This window comes from Pipistrellus hanaki (assembly GCF_964339955.1).
Source record: "Pipistrellus hanaki genome assembly, chromosome: 2".
Taxonomy (NCBI): domain Eukaryota; kingdom Metazoa; phylum Chordata; class Mammalia; order Chiroptera; family Vespertilionidae; genus Pipistrellus; species Pipistrellus hanaki.
In genome coordinates this window covers 193,914,478-193,937,539 of record NC_140504.1, presented here as the reverse complement: position 1 = coordinate 193,937,539, position 23,062 = coordinate 193,914,478, and the positions used below count along the sequence as shown (strand labels likewise).

Below are 23,062 nucleotides of genomic sequence, written 5' to 3'. Positions count from 1 at the left end.
ATGGCGGTCCTCCTGGCCCTCCTGGGGGCCTCCTGCCTGCTCTTCCTGGGCGTTGGGCTGTGGGTGACCTGCAGAACCTTCTTCACTGTGGACATCCCCGTGGGCATCAGCCACCCCAAGAAGCTGTGGTTCTTGTACTTTGTGTTCCAGCTGCTGGTGGCATTGGTGAGCTCTGAGTCTTATTTGTCCCCTCGCTGGAAAGGTGAAGGAGAGAGTTGGCAAAGCAGAGCAGAAGCTTCTAGTTGATTTAAGATGCCGGCGGTAGAGGCTGATAGTGTATTCTCAAGCCTGAAGGGTTCCCATTGGGTAACCAGTGGCTCTCAACTGCTTCCCAGGGTTTCCCAAGCTGAATGGGCTGAGAGCCACAAGATTCAAGAATGATTCCCATTCTCAGGAAGAGACAAGGCCCGCCACCCCCCCCCCCCCCCCCGGCCCTGTCTCACCTCCTTCACAGCACTCAGCGGGCTGTGAAGCCATGAGGACAGGGATGCATTGATATGGATCTTTGGGGCCCCCTTCCCACCTGCCTGCTAGCTAGAACTGGCCAAGGTCAAAATGAAGAGGCGAGGTAGGAAATGAGCAAATGAGCACAGATGAACAGAACTGCAGAAGGCGGCTTTATAGATACCGATAATTTGCCTCGGAGAGGGGGAAGGCGGTTCCTGTTTCTCTTTCTTCTTTCTTTTTGGGAGAAGGAGGGGGAGGGAATAAAGAGATAGACACACCCAAGGGAAAGAGGCATCCATCAGCTGCCTCCTGCACGCTCCCTACTGGGGATCGACCCTGCAACCAGGGCAATTGCCCTGACCAGGAATCAAATAGGGGACCTCTTGGTTCAACGGCTGAGCCACATTGGCTGGGCAAGATGGAAGGCTGTGTGTGGCATTAGATTCTGCTGGCTGTTGTTGGTGTGCGTTGTTTAGAAATCCATGTAAGTAGGTCATGGTGAGAATCGTGTGGAGCTTGGCAAGAAGGGTTTGCCATGCCATTCTAAGGGCTGGCAGAAACAGCAAACAGAAAATCCGTTTCTTAAGTCTCTTACGTAATGACGAGCAATTGCAGATGCCTGTTCTCATGGGAATCCATCGGCGCAGAAGAACCCAGGTACCTCAGGTTTCTTTGCCCAGGGTCAGGCGATCGTTCGCTCCTGTCCTCTTCCTGGCCTGGGCCTTCATAGTCTGCAGTCTGGGTTCCCAAACCCAGAGACTCCGTTTCCTCATCTGCAAAAACAGGGAAGTACGATAGTAGTCCCGATTTCACAGCCTGTTGTGACGAGGCAGTGAGTTGAGCGTGTGTCTGAAGGCCCAGCTCAGAGTGAGCGCTCCATAAATATTAGCCTTATCACTGTTCGTTGATTTGTTGTTTTCTCTACACAGATGTATGTGTTGTGCAACTAATACCTGCCATCCGCCGGTTCTAGCTCTGAGGGTCAGTCCTGGCAATAAAGTCCCAGCTAGAGTCTCCCCCAGAGTGGGGGAGATTGGGAATTGGGAGGGATGGAGGGAAAGACAGCAATATGCAAACAAAATGATTCCCAGAGTGGCAAGTGCTGTGGGGAAGGGAGACAGGACTTGTTGATGGGGTTCCCCAAGCCCCCAAGGGTGACAGAAGGCAGGGCGCCTGTGAATTTAGATGAGGTAAAAGTCACCCCACTTTCTCTAACCTCTAATGAAAATATACTATTTCTTCCTGTTCTAAATGAGGGTGATAATCCAGTGCCGTGACAGCAGAGCGGTGACCTGGTCACCAGAGGGATGGCATATTTTCTGAGCAGGTTACAGCAGTGGCAGAGTCTGTGAGAACGCCCACGTGTACCCCATTCCTTTGAGATGATGACGTTAGAAGACCAGCCCCCAGATCTCGCTATTTAGTGCGCTAAGAAGGAAGCCCACGTAGTATGTCATCACACGTTCACTTCAATATTTGGATGATTATATTAAAACTAGTGCTCCGGTGCATGGATTCCTGCACTTGAAAGGAAATTAACTGGAAGATGGCCAGTGGGGTAGGACTAGGCAATATGGGCCAGACACGCCCTGGAGCCAACCTCCCATGGTCCCTCCCCTGCTGGCTTCACCTGGGGTGGCGCCATGGCTGGAGGAGCATCTGCAGAGTGAGCGAGGTCCCTCCGGCAGGTGGGTCCCTCAGCCTGGCCTGCGGGGATCGGGCTGAAACTGGCTCTCCGACATCCCCCGAGGGTCCCAGAGTGTGAGAGGGCACTCTGCAAAGTTGCTGTCTACAGGGTGTGGAACGTAAATGTAAGTGTGCAGCAAACCAGATTTGGGCCGACAGTGCTGCAGCAACAACATAATCCCACGGCCAAAGGTGGAATCGTGTGGCCCCTCGAGGAATCGGGCTCCCTCCTCTCTGGTTTCAGGGTGTATCACCTGAGAACCACTGCTGCCAACTCACTGCAGCTCAGCAGCTCCTGCGCTGAGTGTCTGCCCCCTGGTGGTCAGTGTGCATCATAGCCACCAGTCAGAGGCTCAGACACTTAGCATATTAGCCTTTTATCTAGATATATCTATATTATATCTATATTATATCTATATTATATCTATATCTATATCTATATCTATATCTATATCTATATCTATATCTATATCTATCTATGTATATAGATATAGATAGATAGATAGATAGATAGATAAAACTGCCTTCCTTTGCCACCCCATCTATGTATTCAAAAACATTCTGCCACGAGGTCACAGGCTTCACTACCAGCCCAGAGGCCTTGGCACTGGAAAGGTTAGGAACCCTGGAAAGACAGTGCCCAGGGGCAGACCCCACTTTGTTTTTATTTTTATGAGGCAAACTTTCAGACATACACCAACAGTAGAAAGAATCCCCACATCCCCACTCCACAGCTTGAGTGACCCTGGCCCATCTCGCTTCATCCGTGTCCCCAACCTGTCCCTCATTCCCATTTACTTATGAAGCAAGTCCTGGATGTTATATTTTTAAATTGTTTTTTATTGATTTCAATGAGAAGGAAGAGAGAGAGAGAGAGAGAGAGAGAGAGAGAGAGAGAGAGAGAGAGATCAATGATGAGAGAATCATTGATCGGCTGCCTCCTGCACGCCCCACACTGGGGATCAAGCCTGCAACCCAGGCATGTGCCCTGACCGGGAATCGAACCGTGACCTTCAGGTTCATAGGTGGATGCTCAGCCACTGAGCCATGCAGGGCTGGCTGAATATTGCATTATTTTATCCAAAACTATTTCCATAGGTATCTCTAAAAGATAAAAACTCTATCCTCCCCTTTTAGAAAAACCACCACAATGCAGACATTATATCTTTAAAATAGCAATAACGCCTGGGAGGGCCAGGTTGGCTGGGGAAGGGGTCCAGTAAGGGGAGGGGAGTCTCTGGAAGGAATGCCAGGTACAGGCAGAGCTGGAGCGCTCTGAAGGAAGTGGGGCATCCCAGGTAAGGGGAACCCTCAGGGGTGGCCAGAGCCTGGTCTGCAGGGCTGGGTTGTGCAGGATGCGGGGATGGGAGAGGTCTGAGCCCTCTGGTGCAGGGCCATTGCCGGCTGGGACCTTCTGCTTGGGGGATGGGGGCCGCCCCTCTGCGGAGGGTATGTATGACTGGGGGGGGGGCGGTGTGGGGGGGAGGATAGGAGGGGTGGGGGGTGGCGGGTGGTGGATGGCAGGACTCCCGGGGACACGCCGAAATTCTTCCCACTGCATTTCCTCTTCTCTGGCCAACAGGGGATGATTCTTGAGAAACTGAGGATCTGCTCGATGCCCCAGTTCATCCACTTCATGCACGACCTGCCCCCGTACAGCAAGGATCCGGATGTGGTGCTCACTGACCTCCACTACGGGAGCGTCCCGGTGAAGCTGTACCAGCCCAGGAGGGCCGCCAGCAGCCTCCGGCCCGGCATCGTGCTCATACACGGCGGCGGGGGGGTCCTCGGGAGCTTCAGTAAGAGTCCTCCCCTGAGGCCCGGCCTGCGGGGTGACGGGCCGAGCGGTGTGGGGGGCGCCCACCTCCCGGCAGGAGGCTGCACTCCCGTCGCCTTCTGGGGTCTGGATGCCGCTGTGATGGCCTGGGAATACCCAGTCCATTCAGGCAGCAAAGATGCAGAAGGATCGATCTCTTTCCGGAAGGGAGAGAGCAATCAATGCCTGTTCGGGTTCCCCCACTATGCGAAAGTAGGGCGTCCTGAGGACGGCCTTCCTAAGCCGGAATGATACCAAGCAAGGAGGTAATTCTCTTAGGACCCAGCTTGCTGAGATAAAGCCCAGATGCTCAGTTGTAGCCCTGGGCTGGAGGCAGAGATGAGGTGTGTCCCCGTGGGAGGAGCTTGGCAGGGGCCACTCTCTCTGCTGGGAGGGGATGGGGTGTGCTGCCTCCCTAAGGGCTCTCTGCGAAACAGATGCTGTTGCTTTTCACTTTTTTTTTTTTTTCCCCTTTCATATATGTTATTAATTTTTTACAGCGAGGAAGGGAGAGGGAGAGAGAGTTAGAAACATCGATGAGAGAAACATCAATCAGCCGCCTCCTACACACACCCCACTGGGGATGTGCCCGCAACCTAGGTATATGCCTAGGGGACAATTTACATATTGGTATTAGATAAGGTGGATAGGAGGCGACATAGAGATTCAGACTTGGGTCTGAAGCTGGGTGAGGGGTGGGCTTCCTTAAGCAGTTCAGCTGCCAAGCTTCAGAGCACAGCACTTTGGGGTGGAATACCCCTGGTTGTGCAGAACAGCCCAGCACGCCTCTCCACACAGAACCACTGTACTGATGGCCCAACAGCTTCTCAGACATTGTCCATGAACATTCACGTGGTGGTGGTTCGTGGGCAGGGGCTGCCAATGATGGGTAAGGGAAGCCCGCTAGCTTTCCTAGTGAAGTAAGAAAGCCGCTTCTTTTCCAGAAACGCACCACAAAATATGCTGTAGTTTGAGCAAGGAGAGCGACTCGGTGGTTTTAATGATCGGGTGAGTAAAGGGGAGGGTAGGAGGGCGGGGAAACCACGCTGGGACCCGGAGTGAGTGGGCGGGAGGTGGGGACTCAGACAGCAGCGAGTCGCGGGACCCCGAGAGCAAGGACACCAGCCAGGAGGAGAGGAAGGAAGAGGGAGAGGCAGAGAGGCAGAGAACAGGCCCTCCTTCCTGTGGGCAGCCCGTGGGCATGTTTCAATGGGGTGCTCTGGGCACAGCATCTTTGGAAGCTGGGTGGGGGGTGGGCTACCCTAAGCAGGTCAGCTGCCAAGCTTCAGAGCACAGCACTTTGGGGTGGAATACCCCTGGTTGAGCAGAACAGCCCAGCACGCCTCTCCACTAAATACCCACAGTGCTCTGCGCCATCACCAGGACAACCACAAACACCATCACATCGGTTCCAATGCTCTCCGGAGGGAGGGCCGCCCTGGAGAGATCCAGCAAAAGAAGGGAGAAGAATTAAAGAGCTACTCTCTGTCCTAACTGACCTTGGACAGTCACCCACCCAACCTGGGAAGGGGGCGAAGAGGGCTTGGTGGACATGGGCAGGAGGCCCCTCCTTGGGCCTCCGTGTCAGGCAAACTGGTCACTGTCATGGTGTGGCCTTGTCCTCCTGTGAACAGGGTCCCGCTGGGGCTGGGAGGGGCCCCTGATGGCGCCTCTCCTGCAGTTTTGTTGAAACGCACACCCCAGGAAGAAATACCAATTGCCAAGATCTTGGTGGGGCTCCATTTCCCGGCTTTCTGGTGGCACAGCTGGCTGAGTAGAGTAAAAAAATGATAGGTGCCAGTCCGGGCTCAGGGGGAGAGGCCCGGATAGCACCTCACCTTACAGTTCTTGGCGCCAAGACCGTTTCTGCGGGGAGAATGGAAACCTGGACCCAATGGTTGGCCTTCACATGTCCTACTGCACCAAGAGGTGGTCAGTAAAATATGCCAGCAGTTACCTGCAGGGACTCTATGTTGTGACCCCTGGGGAGACAGCGTTTAGGACTTAATGCATGGCCATCCCAGGCAGCTCAGAAGAGGGGGCATCAGAATGGACATGGCTGGCAGAAGCTTTGTGGATCCCCTAAAGCAGTGGTCGGCAAACTCAGTCAACATAGCCAAGTAACAACAGTACAACGATGGAAATTTCTTTTGAGAGCCAAATTTTTTAAACTTAAACTATATAGGTAGGTAATTGTTATTAACTTAATTAGGGTACTCCTAAGCTGGCCTCTGCTAAAAATGCAAGGGGCCAAAGAGCCGCATGTCGCTCGCGAACCACAGCTTGCCGACCACTGCCATAAAGCTTTTCCTAAGTTAGAGGCCAGCATTTAGAAGAGCGACATTTCTCTCCCAAACTTGATTTCTGGAACCTCTGGGAAAATGCTGGGCTGGCGAGCCCACGTGACAGCTGCCCCCGCGTGAAGCCAGGGGCTTGAGTTGGGGTGACTGATCTGAAAGTGGTGCATACTAGTATGTTATCTGCTGGCAAATTGGTAGCATCGGAGTCTTCAAGAGGCTAGGTCACAAAGACCTGTGAGCATGGCAGCGTTATTTACTATCTAAATCCAGGCCAGCCTGAGGTTGCTCATAAAAAAAAAAAAAAAAAAAAAAAAAAATCCAAAAAGTAGGGAACAGGTGTGAGCCGGGGCCACACCAGCAGGTAGGTTCAGAGGGAGGGGGCTCCTGGGCTGGTGAGAGCTAAGTTGTGGACCGATAGGTGGATGGCAGGGTTCTTGAGGTCTCCACCTGTCCCCTAACTTGAACATGGAGAAGGTGTGACTAGCAGCTGCCACTTACAGAGCGCATGTGCTGGGGACTGAGGATTTTATGTCTATGAGCTCATGTAAGGCCTGTAGCTTAACTTTAACTGCTCAGGTTTCCGAAGGAGGCATTAATGGAAGAACTTGGATGCTAGACGCAGGTGTTTTGGGCAATACTGGGGTGATGAGTGTAAACCACGTTCCTTGATTCCCTTTTAGATACCGCCTGGCGCCCAAGCACAGGTTCCCGTCGGCCATGAATGACTGCTTCGTGGCCACCACCCACTTCCTGAAGTCCCTAGATATGTATGGGGTGGATCCAGCCCGGGTCGTGGTCTGCGGTGACAGCGGGGGAGGTGGAGTGGCCATGACAATTTGTCAAAAACTCATGGCTCGGCCAGATCTGCCCAAGATCCGGGCTCAGATTCTGGTCTACGCCACTCTCCAAATCGTGGATTACCAACTGCCTTCCTTCCAGCAGAACAAGAATGTCCCGATGCTCTCTCTGGACTTTGCCATACACTGTATGCATTATTACCTGGACGTAAGCCTCCAGTGGAAGAGCGCCATCCTAAAGGGCGCCCATATGCCTGCCCAAGTCTGGGAAAAGTACGGAAAGTGGTTGAGCCTGGAAAACATCCCGGAGAGGTTTAAGCAGAGGAGCTACCCCCCGGTGACCCGTGCGCCCTTGAATGAGGATGCTTACATGGAGACAGACATCCTTCTGGATTTGCTGAACTCGCCCCTGCTTGCAGAAGACCAAGTTGTGTCTCAGCTTCCGGAAGCCTGCATCGTGAGCTGCGAGTATGACCTTCTCCGGGACAATTCACTGCTGTACAAGAAGAGACTGGAGGGCCTGGGCGTCCCGGTGACCTGGCACCACATGGAGGACGGTTTCCACGGGGCGCTGAACACCCTCGGCATGGGATTCTTTCAATTCCCCTGCGCCACGAGGATTCTGAGGGTCATGGTCCAGTTTGTGAAGGGGCTGTGAGAGTGTAGGTCCCGCCATCATCCAGTTCCTTATGGGTCTCTCTTGCTGATGAAGGAGATGCTGGGTGGGGCCAGGGAAACTATTGAGATTGCCATCTTCTTCTTTAAAAATACAAAACAACAAAATTCCGCCAGCCTGGCCAGTTGAGCTTTGATCTATGAACCAGAAGGTCATGGTTTGATTCTCGGTTGTGGGCTAGATCCCCAATGTGGGGCATGCAGGGGGCAGGCGATCAATGATTCTCTCTCTTATCATTGATGTTTCTATCTCCATCTCCCTCTCCCTTCTTCTCTCTGAAAAATTTAAAAAAATATTTAAAAACAAATATATATATTTTTAATCACAAAGTATATTTTTGTTTTATTTTACATTTTCATTAATCTTCACACACACACACACACACACACACACACACACACACACCTGCCCCCCCATTGATTTTTAGAGAGAGTGGAAGGGAGGGGGAGAGGTAGAAACATCAATGTGAGACACATCAATTGGTTACCTCCCACACATGCCCTGACCAGGCTAGGGATCAAGCCTGCAACCAAGGTACATGCCCTTGACTAGAATTGAACCTGAGACCCTTGAGTCCTCGGGCTGACGCTCTAACCACTGAGTCAAACTGGCTATGGCACCATCTTCCCTCACATCAATATTTACTCTACTGGGTGGATATCAACACTCACTCTACTACAGAAGCTAAATTGAATCCTGAGTCAAGGTACATGGAAGTGGCAAGAGAGGACAAGGACCATGGGCAAGTTGACCACTTGCCCCTTAGGAATAGCAATTCCTTTAAAAGGACGACTCATATCTGGCCTTTGTGGCCAAGTGGTTGGGCACCAACCTATGAACCAAGAGGTCATGTTTGGATTCCCTGTCAGGGCACATGTCTGGGTTGTGGGTTTGATCCCTAGTAGGTGGTGGGTAGGAGGCAGCAGATCAATGATATTCCTCTTATCATTGATGTTTCTATATGTCCCTTCCCCTTCCTCTCTGAAATCAATAAAAAAAATATTTCTTAAAAAATGGCCTGGCTGGCATGGCTCAGTGGTTGAGCATCAGTCTATGAGCCAAGAGGTCATGGTTCGATTCCTGGTCAGGACACATGCCTAGGTTGCAGGCTCGCTCTGCACACAATGGCATGCAGGAGGCAGCCTATCAGTGATTCTCTCTCCTCATTGATGTTTTCATTTCTCCTTCTCCTTTTCTCTCTGAAATCAATAAAAATATATTTTAAAAAATTAATAAAAAAGGATGACCCAGGCTCCCATGCTGAGTCTTCAGGAGACTCTATTCCTGGTTGGCCAGTGGCTTTTTTTTTTTTTTTTTTAAATAAATTTTTATTGTTCATATTATTACAAACGTTCCTTTCCTCCCATCCCCCACCATTGCTCTCCTCCACCAGGTTCCCATCCCACCCTCTGCCCTTTCCCCACCCCCCATTGTCCTCATCCATAGGTGCACTTTTTATGTTCAGTCTCTTCCCACATCCCCCTCTTCCCTTTTCCCCAAGAATCGTCAGTTCACTCCCCTTCCATACCTCTGATTCTATTATATTCAACAGTTAATATTGTTCATCAGATTTTTTTTTTAATTTCCTTGGTTTTTAGATTCACTTGTTGATAGTTACGTATTTGTTGTTCATAATTTTTATCTTTATTTACTTTCTCTTCCGAAAGAATCCCCTTCAGCAATTCATATAATTCTGGTTTGGTGGTGATGAATTCCTTTAGCTTTTTTTTTTCTATTAGTGAAGCTCTTTATCTGGCCTTCAATTCTGAGTGATAGCTTTGCTGGGTAGATTATCTTTGGCTGTAGGTTCTTACTATTCATCACCTTGAATATTTCTTGCTATTCCCGTCTGGCCTGCATGGTTTCTGTTGAGAAATCAGCTGACAATTGTATAGGTGCTCCTTTATAGGTAACTACCTTCTTTGCTCTTGCTGCTTTTAATATTCTCTCTTTGTCTTTTGCTCTTGGAATTTTAATTATGATGTGTCTTGGTGTGGTCCTCTTTGGATTCCTTTTGTTTGGAGTTCTGTGCGCTTTCTGGACTTGTAAGTCTAATTCTTTCACCAGGTGTGGGAAGTTTTCTGTCACTATTTCTTTCAGTATGTTTTCGGTATCTTGCTGTATCTCATATTCTGGGACCCCCATAATTCTGATGTTGGTTCGCTTGAAGTTGTCCCAGAGGTTTCTTACATTATCTTCAATTTTCTGGATTCTCTTGTCTTCTTGCTTCTGCGGAGGAGTGTCTTCTGGTTCTTTATGTTCCAAATCTTTGACTTGATTCTTGTGATCTTCCATTCTGTTTTTAGGACTCTGTATAATATTTTTTATTTTAGACAATGTATTCTTTATTTCTTGTTGATCCCTTATCATTTCTCGTTGATTCCTATTAATTCTAGTTGATCCCTTTTCATATCCTCATAGGTCTTATCGACCTTTTCTAGGAAATTCTTGAAAAACCTTATAAGCGTCGATTTGAACTCTATATCCAGTCGCTTTTTATCCTCCATTTCTTTCGTTTGTGATCTATTTCGTTGAAGAGGACCTACTGGTATATACTATTTTCAACAATAAAGATTTTTTTAAAAGTGACAAAAATGGAAACAAGAATTTCAGTGTGGTCTTCACTCGTGTGTTAGTTAACAGGTTACATTTGCTATGTCTCTTCATCATCCATCTGTCTATCTATCTATCATCTATCTATCTATCTATCATCTATCCATCTCTATTATCTATCTATCTATCTATCTATCTATCTATCTATATCTATCATCTATCCATCTCTATTATCTATCTATCTATCTATCTATCTATCTATCTATCTATCTATATCGATCTATCTATCTATCTATCTATCCATCTATCATCTATCTTATCTATCTATCTATCTATCTTGTTTTGAGAGTACATTGCAGATTAATTGCTCCATAGGCCCAAACACTTGAGCATATATGTCTCAAAAACAAGGACTATTACATAACGACAGCACTTTTTTAAGAATCAAAATCAGGAAGCGGACACTGATAGAACACTGTTATGTAATCCACCGGCCTATTCAGATTTTGCCAGTTGTGTCACGATCATCTTTCATAACAAAAGACAAACACGTGTTTTTTTTTCTGGTCCGGGATCCAGTCCAGAGGAACCCGGGGAACCCTGTCCGAGAGCCTCCTGTGACTGCTTCCATCTGGTCGTCTGCCTTTCTTCGTCTCTCATGACCTTGACATTTCTGAAGAGCACAGATGACGATGCTCTTACAGCCACATGTGGGAACCCTCATCCCAAATAGCCTGGAATTTTATTGGATTTGGTGGCAGGACCTTAAAAAGGGTGATTAAGTCAGAATGAGGCTCTTAGGATGGTCCTAACCCAACTCTGCAACCTGGTGTCATGATAAGAAGAGGAGATTTGGCCATGAAGAAAGATCCCAGGGATGTGTGTGCACAGGGCATTGACAAATGAATGAAATGACTATGGATTCAACTGAGGAGGAGAAGCAGGGTGTAGCCGCATCAGGGAAGTGGGGATGGCCCAGGCCCCCTGTCCCCAACGCCTAGAGGCCACAGGCCATGCTGTTGTCCTGTGATCAGGCATCTTCAGGAGGGAGGTCTTGTGTGTATCAAGTTCCGCCTGGGGTGGGCAGGGCCCCTCACTGGGGCTGGCATCCTGGGCACTTGTGCCCCTCGCTCAGCCTTATGCTTTTTCTTTTTTTTAAAAAAAATATGTTTTTCTTTCATTGATTTCAGAGAGGGAGATAGAAACATCAGTGATGAGAGAGAATCCTTCATCAGCTGCCTCCTGCACACCCCACACTGGGAATCAAGCCAGCAATCTGGGCAGGTGCCCCAACTGGGAATAGAAGTGTGACCTCCTGGCTCATAGGTCGATGCTCAACCATTAAGCCACACTAGCTGAGCCAGCCCTATGCTTTTTTAAAAAAATATATATTTTATTGATTTTTTTTTTTTTTTCAGAGAGGAAGGGAGAGAGCTAGAGAGCTAGAGAGAGTCATCCATCAGCTGCCTCCTGCACAATCCCTACTGGGGACGTACCTGCAACTAAGGCACATGCCCTTGACCGGAATCGAACCTGGACCCTTCAGTCCACAGGCCGACGCTGTATCCACTGAGCCAAACCGGTTTCAGCAGCTTTTTAAAAGCCCCCCGGGGTGGCACTCTGCTTCAGCTCCTACCTTAGTGAGTTGAAAGATTAACCCCAGTGCCGGGACCGGTTTGGCTCTGTGGATAGAGCGTCGGCCTGCGAACTGAAAGGTCCCAGGTTCGATTCCGGGCAAGGGCATGTACCTTGATTGCGGGCACATCCCCAGTAGGAGGTGTGCAGGAGGCAACTGATAGATGTTTCTCTCTCATGGATGTTTCAAACTCTCTATCCCTCTCCCTTCCTCTGTAAAAATATTAAAAAAAAAAAAAAGAAAAAAAGAAAAAAAGAAAAAAGATTAACCCCCGTACCTTTCACTCCAAAATTTATCTCCGCATCCTAACCTGTAGAATGTGATCGGATTTGGGAAAAGGTCTGTGCAGATGTGGTTAAGAATACAGGTCATCTTGGATGATCCCAATAGACGTCCAGCCCGATGACCTATGTCGTTATAAGAGAAGAGACACACAGAGATGAGGACACGGCCACGTGAGCACAGAGACAGCGCTCTGGGTGACACGGTCAAGGCCCAGGAGCCACCCGAGCTGCCCGAGGCCGGAGGCACGGCTCTCCTTCCCGCCTCGGCGGGAGCGTGGCAGGCCCGCACCCTGACGGCCGCACCTCTGGCCTCTAGAACTGGGGGGAACGCATTCTGTTGTGTTAGGCCAGCTGGGTGGTCATGGGTCACAGCAGCTGCAGGAAATGAACACACCTGCCTGCCCCTGTACCTGCTGCCGCACCTGGCTCACGTGTCTCCGTGCTGCTGGGCCTTGGCCTCACTCCTGGGAACCAGGGGCATCTGTCTATGTCCGGGGGGGCGGGGGGAAGGAGTGAGGACTTGATGAGATGTAAAGGCCTGGCCCCCCTACGTGCCCCTCACCCGGTAGAGAGCATGTAAGGTTATATTAGCCAAGCGTTCTGCCCTCCTGTACGGTGGATTGTCACACCCAAGGCAGGGTGGTAGCCTGGTGATGTCATTTTTAACCCCCTTAAAAGGAATGGTGGCTGCTGAAACCGGTTTTGCTCAGTGGATAGAACATCGGCCTGCGGACTGAAGGGTCCCAGGTTTGATTCTGGTCAAGGGCATGTACCTTGGTTGCGGGCACATTCCGAGTAGGGGGGTATGCAAGAGGCAGCTGATCGATGTTTCTCTCTCATTGATGTTTCTAGCTCTCTATCCCTCTCCCTTCCTCTCTGTAAAAAGTCAATAAAATATATTGGTGGTGGTGGGGGGGAGGAATGGTGATATCTCACTGTGGTCAGAGGATGGGAAGGACCCCCCTCCGTGTCATCTTTAACACCCCATTAACGGGAGGGCAGGATCTCGCTGTGGTCAGACCACAGCCTCTGGGTCAGGCTCCCTGGGTTTACATGCTTGCTCTGTGACTCACTTGCTGTGTGACCTTGAGCAAGTTAATGACCCTCTCTGGGCCTCAGTTTCCTGACCTGTAAATGGGCACAGTGTCCCCTGTGCTACGGCTCCTCACTCCTCGGTGTTTGTAAATGCTCAGGCTGGGGCTGGGAAAGCCTCGTGGGGCTGCTCAGTCAATGTCAGACTCCATACGGAGGGCATTCCTTGGACTCTGAAATCCAACCAAGTTTCCACTGGAAGCAAAACTGCCTCTTCACTGCTTGCCTCCTAAGGCAGCTCACCCCTCCCACCCCCCAGGGTTCTCAGCTGCAGGCTGCTCAGGATCTTCCCCACAGACACTGGAAGGCCAGACAGGTGGACGGGAGCCTCCGCCCTTGCTCCCCCCACCCCCACCCCAGCTCCCCACCTCCTCTCCTCTCCCCCATTGGCCTGAGCTCTCCCAGGCCAAGCATGGAAACGCTGCTTTGGCCCAAATAGCAAGTCACATGTCTGTTTTCTCAAGGGCCTGCCCCCTGAATGCTTGGAATTCTTGGCTAAGGGAGTGTCCCCAAGGGGTCTGCTCCAGGGGTGGGTCATGGGCTGGACTTAGCGCGCAGGGAGCTTGGGCCGCAGCCCAGGGAGTGGGGTGGGAAGGGCGAACCAGGACAAGGATGAACCAGGACTAGGATTCCCACTGTCCCGTGAGGCCAGGGCATTCTGGCGGGGCTCAATCCCCACCTCATTTTCCTCAGTAGTTGGTGTCCCAGAATTTCTCCTTGTGTGGGGGTGCGTGGAGGGGGCACAGGAGCAGCCACACAGCCGGGGCACACCCCAGGGAAGGCAGCCCCACTCCTGAGGGAGCAGCCGAGAAATAGGGACCCAGGACCCTTCCAGAGGGGAGGGTGTCCCTGGATGGCTGCCGGCAGCCTTAGGTGAGATCCGGGAAGGTTTCGGGCTCCCTGACTCCAGTGTTCTCACTCACAAAACGGGGTTCAAAACATCACCCCCAGAGGTGTCTTAGGAAACAGGGTGAGGCCCGAGCTGGGCAGGACGTCCTGGCCTCAAGAGAAAACAGGAGTCCAGCTGGCGCGGCTCAGTGGTTGAGTGTCGACCTATGAACCAGGAGGTCACGGTTTGATTCCCGGTCAGGCGCATGCCCAGATTTAAGGCTTGATCACCAGTGTGGGGCGTGCAGGAGGCACGCCTCTCATCATTGACGTTTCTATCTCCCTCTCCCTTCCTCTCTGCCATCGATAAAAAATAAAATAAAGACACAGCAGGAAGCATCAACCTGCCACCCAGAATGCCTGTGTCCGTGGTTTGGGACCTGTTTCTGAACCCCGGGCCGCCCAGTGTCTAATTCCAGGAAGGCACCCCCTTCCCGCTCCGGTGTGTGGGGCCAGCTCCAGAGAATACCCCTGTGTGGGCCCACCTGTCTGTCCACCTGTTCATCTGTCCTGTCCGTCCTTCCGTCACAGAGCAGATGGGCTGAGACCTTCCACCTTCTGGCTCTATAAACATGGGCAGGTTAGGCAACCTGGGCCTTGGGGCCCTCCCCTGTGAAATGGGGGTGACATCGATACCTACCTCTTGGGGTGGCCTCAGGCATAAATAACCAGGTAAGGCACTGAACAGCTGCACCTGCCAATAGCAAGACTTGAAGGTGGGACCTTATTTATTGTTGTTGCTGCTGCTATTGTTATGTTGCTATGGGAACCTGCATGACATGAACACACAGCCTCCCTCACTTGGAGGAAACCATGTGATGGTGATCTGGGGAAGCTGATACCACCTTGTACCCATCGGTTCCATGTTTGTGTGCTCAGCTCCCCTGGCTATCGGTAGGACGTGCTCGGCAGTCCTCAGCCAATGGCAGTGCGTTATCCATTGCATGACTGCCCGGAGCGCCTAGACTTCTAGCCAGGAGCCACGGCACCTGATGTGCGACAGGACCTGTGCTTCCGTATCTCCTCGGGCTTGGGACATTTCAGGAAGACGCTGCCCATGCCCACTGCTGTGCTCACAGCTCCCTGCTGCCTGAAGTCCCACCCAGGCTAAATCCATAGCCTCACGGAAGCCGTGTGGGGTGGAGGTCATGGGAAGAGAACGGGATGGGAGTGAAAACCTCGAAGCTCAGAGCTCTCCTTATTGGGAGGAAGGAAGAATATTGGTTAAGATTGTGGACTCATGCTGAAACCGGTTTGGCTCAGTGGATAGAGCGTCGGCCTGCGGATTAAAAGGTCCCGGGTTCGATTCCAGTCAAGAGCATGTACATTGGTTGCAGGCACATCTCCAGTAAGGGGGTGTGCAGGAGGCAGCTGGTAGATGTTTCTCTCTCATCGACATTTCTAGCTCTCTATCCCTCTCCCTTCCTCTCTGTGGAAAATCAATAATAATAATAATAATAATAATAATAATAATAAAAAGATTGTGGACTCAGGATCAAACTACTTAAACCAAATACCTTTAACCAAATGCTTTAATTAAAAATGGAAAAAGATAAATAAAATAATCAAATGCCAGCTCCAATGTTTAGTCCAGGGCTTCCCTTCTTTGAGACTCAGTTGCTTCACCTGTTCCATGGGAATAACACATACCCTGCAGGCTTCTACTGATGTGTAAATAAGATGATATTCTTACAGCACTTGGCACAGAGCCTGGCAACACAGTAGGTGTGTGAAAGGCCACGGCCAGCATGGCTTTCGGGTTGGAGAAAGAGCTGATACCCACGGGACAAGATTAATTTTAATTATTATGGGGGGAGGCCAGGGCAAACTCGACTAGGGCAGTCAGATTCCACTGAGTCTCCTGTACCCAGCTGCTTTCACTTACTAGAATACACAACTGCCTTCTAGGAATGCAAACAGACATATCAATGACAATGTTTACAGTAAACAGTAAGATCATCAGGTTTTGGAGGTGTTTGCTTTAGGCCATTTGAGTCAGCAGTAAGTCATAAAATGGAAATTCACCTGGTGAATTTCAAAGGAGACACTCAGCCTTCGGATGCACTCCTGGCATCATTCCTATTAATTACTGTTGATCTTGGTTTCCAGCAGAGGTGCTCAGCAAATATTCTTATTCTCCAGTAGGTTCAACCTCTTCCCCTTCCTCTCTGGAATACAACATGGCAAAAGGTTTGCTGACCTCTTTGAACCAAGCTCTGTTCACTCTCCATTTCCTGGCTTCTGGGCCCTGGGAGAGCATGCACTCTGTCCTGTATTCTATTGATATGGTAGGTATAGTACATGGTTTAAATTTCATGTGTTAAACCAACTTTGCATTCCTGGAATAAATCCCAGTTGGTAATTAGCCTCTTTTGTATGTTGCTAGAGTCAGGTGACTAGTATTTTATTGAGGACTTTTCTAAGTATATTCATAAGGACTAGTATTTTATTGAGGATTTTTCTAAGTATATTCATAAGGTCTAAAGTTCTCTTTGGATACCTTTGTCGTTGGTAGCAGGATAATACTGGCCTCAGAATGAGTTGAGAAGTGTCCTATTTTTTCAGAAGAGTTTGTGAAGGATTTGAGGTCGCTGTTCTTTGAGAGGAATTACCAGTGAATCCTTCTCCTTCCGTTGATCACTCTTGGAGTTCACTGAGCTTCTTGGATGTGTATGATGCTTTCCATCAAATTTAGGAAGTCCTCAGCCATTATTTATTGGACTATTTTCCTGTTTCTTTTTCTCTCCTTTGGTATTCCCATTAAATGCATGTAATGGTGATGTTTCCCAGTCCTTAGAGGCTCTGTTCATTTTAAAAAAAATATATATTTTATTGATTTTTTACAGAGAGGAAGGGAGAGGGATAGAAAATTAGAAACATCGATCAGCTGCCTCCTGCACACCCACTACTGGGGATGTGCCCACAACCAAGGTACATGCCCTTGCCCGGAATCGAACCTGGGACCTTTCAGTCCTCAGGCCAACGCTCTATCCATTGAGCCAAACCGGTTTCAGCAAGGCTCTGTTCATTTTTCTTCATAAGTTTCCTCTGTGTGCTTTTGATTGCATGATTTCTATCAGTCTACCTTCAAGTTTGCTGATTCTTTCTTCTGCCAGCTCAAATCCACTGTGGAGCCCCTCTTGTGAATATTTTATTTCAGCATTGTACTTTCCATAATTTCACTTTGGTCATTTTAAAAAATATTTTTTATTGGTTTTAGAGAGGAAGGGAGAGGGAGGGAAAGATAAAACATCAATGTTGAGAGAGAATCATTGATCGGAGGCTTCCTGCACACCCCCACATGGGGGATCGAGACCACAACTTGGGCATGTGTCCTGACTGGGAATTGAATCATGACCTCCTGGTTCATAGGTCAGTACTCAACCACTAAGTCACACTGGCTGAGCACCACTTTGGTTATTTTAAAGAATAATCTGTATCACTTTGTTGGTATTCTCTCTTTGAAATATTGTTATCCAACTACCCTTTCCTTCTTTATGCCAGTCTTTAGCACTTTGAACATATTTGGAACAGCTGCTTGGAAGTCTTTGCTAAGTCTGACATCTGGGTCCTCTCCATGGCAGTTTCTGTTGTCTGTTTTTATCTCCGTGTGGATCACACTTTCCTGTTGCTTTGTGTGTTTCCTAAGTCTCTTGCTGTTGGAAACTGGAGATGTTAGATATTATACTGTCACAGTGCTGGTTCTCCCCACTCTTCCGTGGGCTTGGTGTTCATTGTTCTAGTGACTTCGAAGGACTATTTTATTTTATTTTATTTATTTATTTATTTTTTCCGAAGGACTATTTTAGTCATGTCTATTTCCCACAATGCAGCTGGCTTCTGATGTCACTCCTGGGGGGTGGGCAGCCTTGGGTGGAGTACAGACAGCCTGGATGACATTGTTCTCATTATGGCTCTCTCTGACCTTCCCTAGTCTGTCTGTTAAACTGTCTGTCTCTGTTGGTGTCACACCCAACTGTTAGCTTCCACTAAGTGCAGGCTAATTGTTCCATTGTTTTCAATGATGCCCATGGGCTCCCATTGCTCCTCAGGCTTCTCCGTTAGGTTTCTGGCATCTGAAGTGTGGGTGGCTGCTCAGGTCCTCAGACCCTACAGCAGTGTTTTTCAACCTTTTATGGGCAAAGGCACACTTGTTTCATGAAAAAAATCACGAGGCACACCACCATTAGAAAATGTTAAAAAATTTAACTCTGTGCCTATATTGACTATATATAAAGTAATTCTCTTGAATAGGAATCAAGTAAACACAAAGAAAGTATTTTATAATTACTTTATTATGAAATATTAAGTAAACAAAATAGTGAAAAATTATAAAATTCTTGTCTTGTCTGCACCTACGGCACACCAGGCAACATCTAGTGTGCTGCTGAACAGCGGTTGAAAAACGCTGCCCTACAGTGTGTGTGGCTTGTCTGGCTCCGAGCTCCTGCAGGGCAGATGGCTTCCTGGCCTCCCTCCCACAGTCGCTTTCTTCCCAGCCCCCTGCATAGCTCCATTTCAGAGTGCCTCCAGCAAGACACCTCCCTGCAGAGAATGGTTTTACCCAGCACCCAAGAGGGGAGATTTCCAGCAAATTCTTTGGTTGTGGGGAAGGGTAGATGCCAACAAGTCACACTGGGACAACAGCAGAGCAACTTCTTTACCAGTTCAGTGAGTCAGGCTAGGCCCTCTCCAGCAAGCTCTGGACCTCAGCCCTAGGGGCTGGGAGGCGGTCTTCCTGGGGTGAGCCATCTCAGCCTGAGGGGTAATCATTGTTCCTCCTACCTGTAATCCCTATATTTCTTTGAGCTCTCTTTACTTGTTGCTAGCCAGTCTTTGCCCTGTTATAGTTAATAATTCCTTTTATTGTACTTTTCCCCACACACTGCAGAAACCAGACACTGATGAAGCCACATGTGCAGGGCCATGAGTGCTGAGCCACGTGAGCTGAGCCACGTGTGCTGCAGGAGCCTACATGTGAGTCCCTGGCACCAGGAAAGCTGAGTCCTTCCCTCCCGCACTGTCACTCCAGTGCCCTTTCCTGACAGTGCTTCGGTGCCAGGGTCCAACCAAAGCTATTGAAAGGTCCCAGGTCCTTTTGCACAGAGCAGATAGGAAGTGAGAGTCTGGTACCAATAGGCAATCCATTGATAACTGGCAAAACTCCAAACTTACAGAATAATCAGCTGAAGACTAGCTGGAGGAGAACCCTGAGAACCAAGGACGGAAAGTGGAGGCCGCCCAGAGACCGGTCTGCCAATTGATGGAGAAAGCTTCTATTAGACACTCCAGTGGGATGAGAATTTTAATTACAGCTGAGTCAGCAGCACAGCCACCGAGCACACAGATTCTCATGAGCATTGTGCTAAAAATACCCTGCTTCCTTTAGCCCCACAACTTTATACTGACAGCACTGATGTGATGATGTACCTGCCAGTCTTTACCCTTCTCTGTTTTACTGGCAAATTTCAGCATGAGCCTTCGCTAAGGCCATTAGCAGCACTGGTGTTTTGTGTACTTATCCAAATATGTAAATACTAGAGGCTCCATGCAAGAAATGGGCCTTCCTTTCCCTGGCTGCAGGCACCACCTTCACTCTAGTCAGAGCTGCCTTTTTGCTCTGGCCTGGAGCCACCTTTCCATCTTCCCATGCTGCCCAGAGGCCCAGAGTGGCTGGGGTGGTGCAGAATGCGTGCATTGTAGCCATGGTGACGATGTAAGCATCCCATCCTGGCCCAACCCTGGCCACTAGGCACCTGCATATGCAAATCAACTCATTTTGTTGGGTTAATTTGCATACACACTCCTGATTGGCTGGTGGGCGTCACAAAGGCACGGTCAATTTGCATTTTACATTTATTTATTTATTTATTTATTTATTTATTTAAATCAATCTTTATTGTTCATATTATTACAAAGGTTCCTCATTTCTTCCCCCTCCACCAGGTTCCCACCACACCCTCCGCCCCCTTCCCCTCCCCCATTGTCATCCATAGGTGCACAGTTTATGTTCAGTCTCTTCCTCCCTCCCTTTCCCCGATAGTAAATCCCTTTTCAGATAGTAAATCAGTTACTTAGCATTTTCTCATATCAATAATACCTCCACATGCCCAAAGATACACTTCACACAAAAGACATTTCCAAAAAGGTCAACCAACCTCATCCAGGCCCCGCACAAGGCACTCACAGATCAACACCCCAGCACTATACTAACTCAACATATCCAGATCTAAGCCTTCATCACTTGATTCAGCAGACCCTCAAGTTCCCACAAAAGTTTCCAGCCATGTCTGAGAGGCAGCCTTGGGATGGGGGCAGGCGAGGAGCGAGCTGTTACGGGCCTGGCTGCTCCGGGCCTGGCCTCTGTTGCTCTGGTCCGTTCCACAACCAGCTGCTCCGGGTCTGGCCACTGCCGCTCCCGACCTGGTTGCTCCGAACTTGGCTGCTGCTGCTTCGGGCCTGGCCACACCCAACCCGGCTGCTCTGGGCCCGGCTGCTCCGGGCCTGGCCGCTCCCAGCCCGGCAGCTGCTACTCCGGGCCTGGCCGCACCCGACCCGGCTGCTCCGGGCCTGGCCGCTCCCAGCCTGGCAGCCGCTGCTCCGGGCCTGGCCGCTCCCAGCCCGGCAGCTGCTACTCCGGGCCTGGCCGCACCTGACCCGGCTGCTCCGGGCCTGGCCACTCCCAGCCTGGCAGCTGCTGCTCTGGGTCTGGCCGCTCCCAGCCTGGCAGCCGCTGCTCCGGGCCTGGCTGCACCCAACCCGGCTGCTCTGGGCCCGGCTTCTCTGGGCCCAGCCACTCCGGGTCTGGGTGTTCCTGGACTGGCCACCCTGGGCTTGGCCGCCTCTGCCTCAGGCCTGGCTGCCACTGCCCCAGGTCTGGCTGCTCCAGGCCTGGCTGTTGCTGCTCTGGTTCTGGCTGCTGCTGCTCTGGGGCCTGGCTGTTGCTGATCCAGGCCCGGCTGCCACTGCCTTGTGTCTGGCCACTCTAGGCCTGGCTGCCACTGTTCCAACATTCTGTCCTTTTTTTTTTTTTTTTTTAATTTTATTTTAAAAACGCATTTATGTTGCAATGTTGGCTGCTGAGTTGAGTTCTGACTTAGTCTTTGATTTTTCAAGATCTTCTTTGTGTTCTTTCTTAAGTAATTTTACTATCTTTTGCTCTCCTTTGATTTCTTCACATTGAGAACTTCTTCGGTTTCTTCCTCCTTGTCCTGGAAGCTCAGCAGGTTGGCCTGTGGCACCCCTTTGTTCTCCGTGGGCTCCTGCACTGCTTCAGACTGTTGCCAGGGTCGGCGCCACCGCCCAGGAAGCAGCCCCCAGCCTCGGCTCCATTGCCCGCGCTCAGCGGTCGAAGGCTCGGGGGCACCCCTCCCCTGGGGACCCCATAGCCGGGTTCCTTGCTGGCGCCTGGCTGGCCGGTGTCCAGCAGGGGCTCCTGCTCCTCGTCTTGTTCCTCCAGTCTGGAGCTTTTTTTTCTCCTTCCCGCTAGGGGAGTCTAGCATCAGAGTCAGCAGACTGTCCTCTGTGCGCAATGTGTCCGACTCCGGGGGCTCCGCTTTTCGCTGCTCCCCCAGGACTGTCTCCCTCTGCTTGAGCCTGGGTCCCCAGGGATTGGCCTAGAGCTGGAGTTCAGGGCAGTTGGGAGTGGGGCTCAGCACCACCAGAAATTTTGTTTCTTCCAGCCAGGGCAATACAGCATCAGAGTCAACCTTCTGTCCTCTGTGGGCAATGTGCGCGACTCCGGGGTCTCTGCTTTTTGCCGCTCCCCTGGGATTCCACCACACAGCCCCGTCTCCCTCTGCCTGAGCCGGCCGGGGCTCCGGTTTCCTTCCCTCCAGTGCAATCCCGCATCAGAGTCAACATTCCTTCCCTTGCAAGCAATGTGCATGACTCCGGGGGCTCGGCCTTTCGCCGCTCTCCCAGGACTCCACCTCACAGCCCCGTCTCCCTCTGCTTGAGCTTGGGTCCCCAGGGATTGGCCCAGAACTGGATTTCGGGGCGGTCGGGAGTGGGTCTCAGCACCGCCGGAGGCTTTGTTTCTTCCCCTCTAGGGCAATACAGCAACAGAGTCAACATTCTGTCCTCTGTGAGCAATGTGTGCGACTCCGGGGGCTCTGCTTTTCGCCGCTCCCCTGGGATTCTGCCTCACAGCCCCATCTCCCCCTGCCCGAGCCTGGGTCCCCAGGGTCTTGCCCATAACTGGGGCTCAGCGCTGCCAGTTCTGGGGTTCAGCCCAGGCTGGGGGTTTTATTTCCTTCCTGCTAGGGAACCCCAGGCAGACACCCAGCCTTCTCCTCCTCTAGGCTGCGACCTCTCCGCGCATGTGCGTGCGGGCACGCAGCATGTCTCTGTACCTTAGGCTTTTTTCAGCTCCTCTGATTTTCCTTCTGTTTTTCTCTTTCCTTCTTGTTGTAGAATTTTCAGTCAGTCGACTACCTGTAGCTCTGGGCAATGTCCACTATACATTTTAGTTGTATTTCATTGAAATTGTTGTGTGCTGCTGTGGTTAGGTGTCTATCTGAGCAGCCATCTTGGATCCTCTGCAGTTTACTTTTTTATTAGTGTAAATGGTCCACACAATAAAATGGCACCAAATGAAAACTGGTGAAAATTCACTGAAACAAACAAACAAACAAACCGTCAAACTCACAGAAGAGGAAACCAAGATGCAGAGAACAGATATAACTTATCAGAGGCTAGGAGGAAAGCAGGATTCTAACCCAGGCCGGCTGGCACCTGAGTGGGTGCTCTCAATGTTGGCCATGCTGCCTCTCTCCAGGGTCTGGATTGGAGCATCAGAGTGGGGTCAGGGCAGCCAAGGGGAATGAGTGTGATTTGTGCACCAGGACCAAGCTCTGGTGAGGAAGGCTGGCCACGGGTCTCCTGT

General features: G+C 50.4%; 2 protein-coding genes across 2 annotated transcripts in view; both read left to right on the top strand.

The window, feature by feature from the left end:
- LOC311618119 (arylacetamide deacetylase-like 3) overlaps nucleotides 1–23,062 on the top strand; it is a gene marked incomplete at both ends in the record, with an annotated part of 48,030 nt that continues 24,968 nt past the window's right edge. Inside the window, one exon of the mRNA XM_084875365.1 lies at nucleotides 1–165. Coding sequence (XP_084731491.1) covers nucleotides 1–165 — 165 coding nt within the window. The remainder of the gene's footprint in view (nucleotides 166–23,062) is intronic.
- On the top strand, nucleotides 3,559–7,704 carry LOC311617484 (arylacetamide deacetylase-like 3; the record flags this gene model as incomplete). The annotated part of the gene is made up of 4 exons (XM_084873827.1): nucleotides 3,559–3,582; nucleotides 3,716–3,932; nucleotides 4,894–4,957; nucleotides 6,930–7,704. The coding sequence occupies 4 exons, from the start codon at nucleotides 3,559–3,561 to the stop codon at nucleotides 7,702–7,704; spliced, it is 1,080 nt and encodes a 359-aa protein (XP_084729953.1).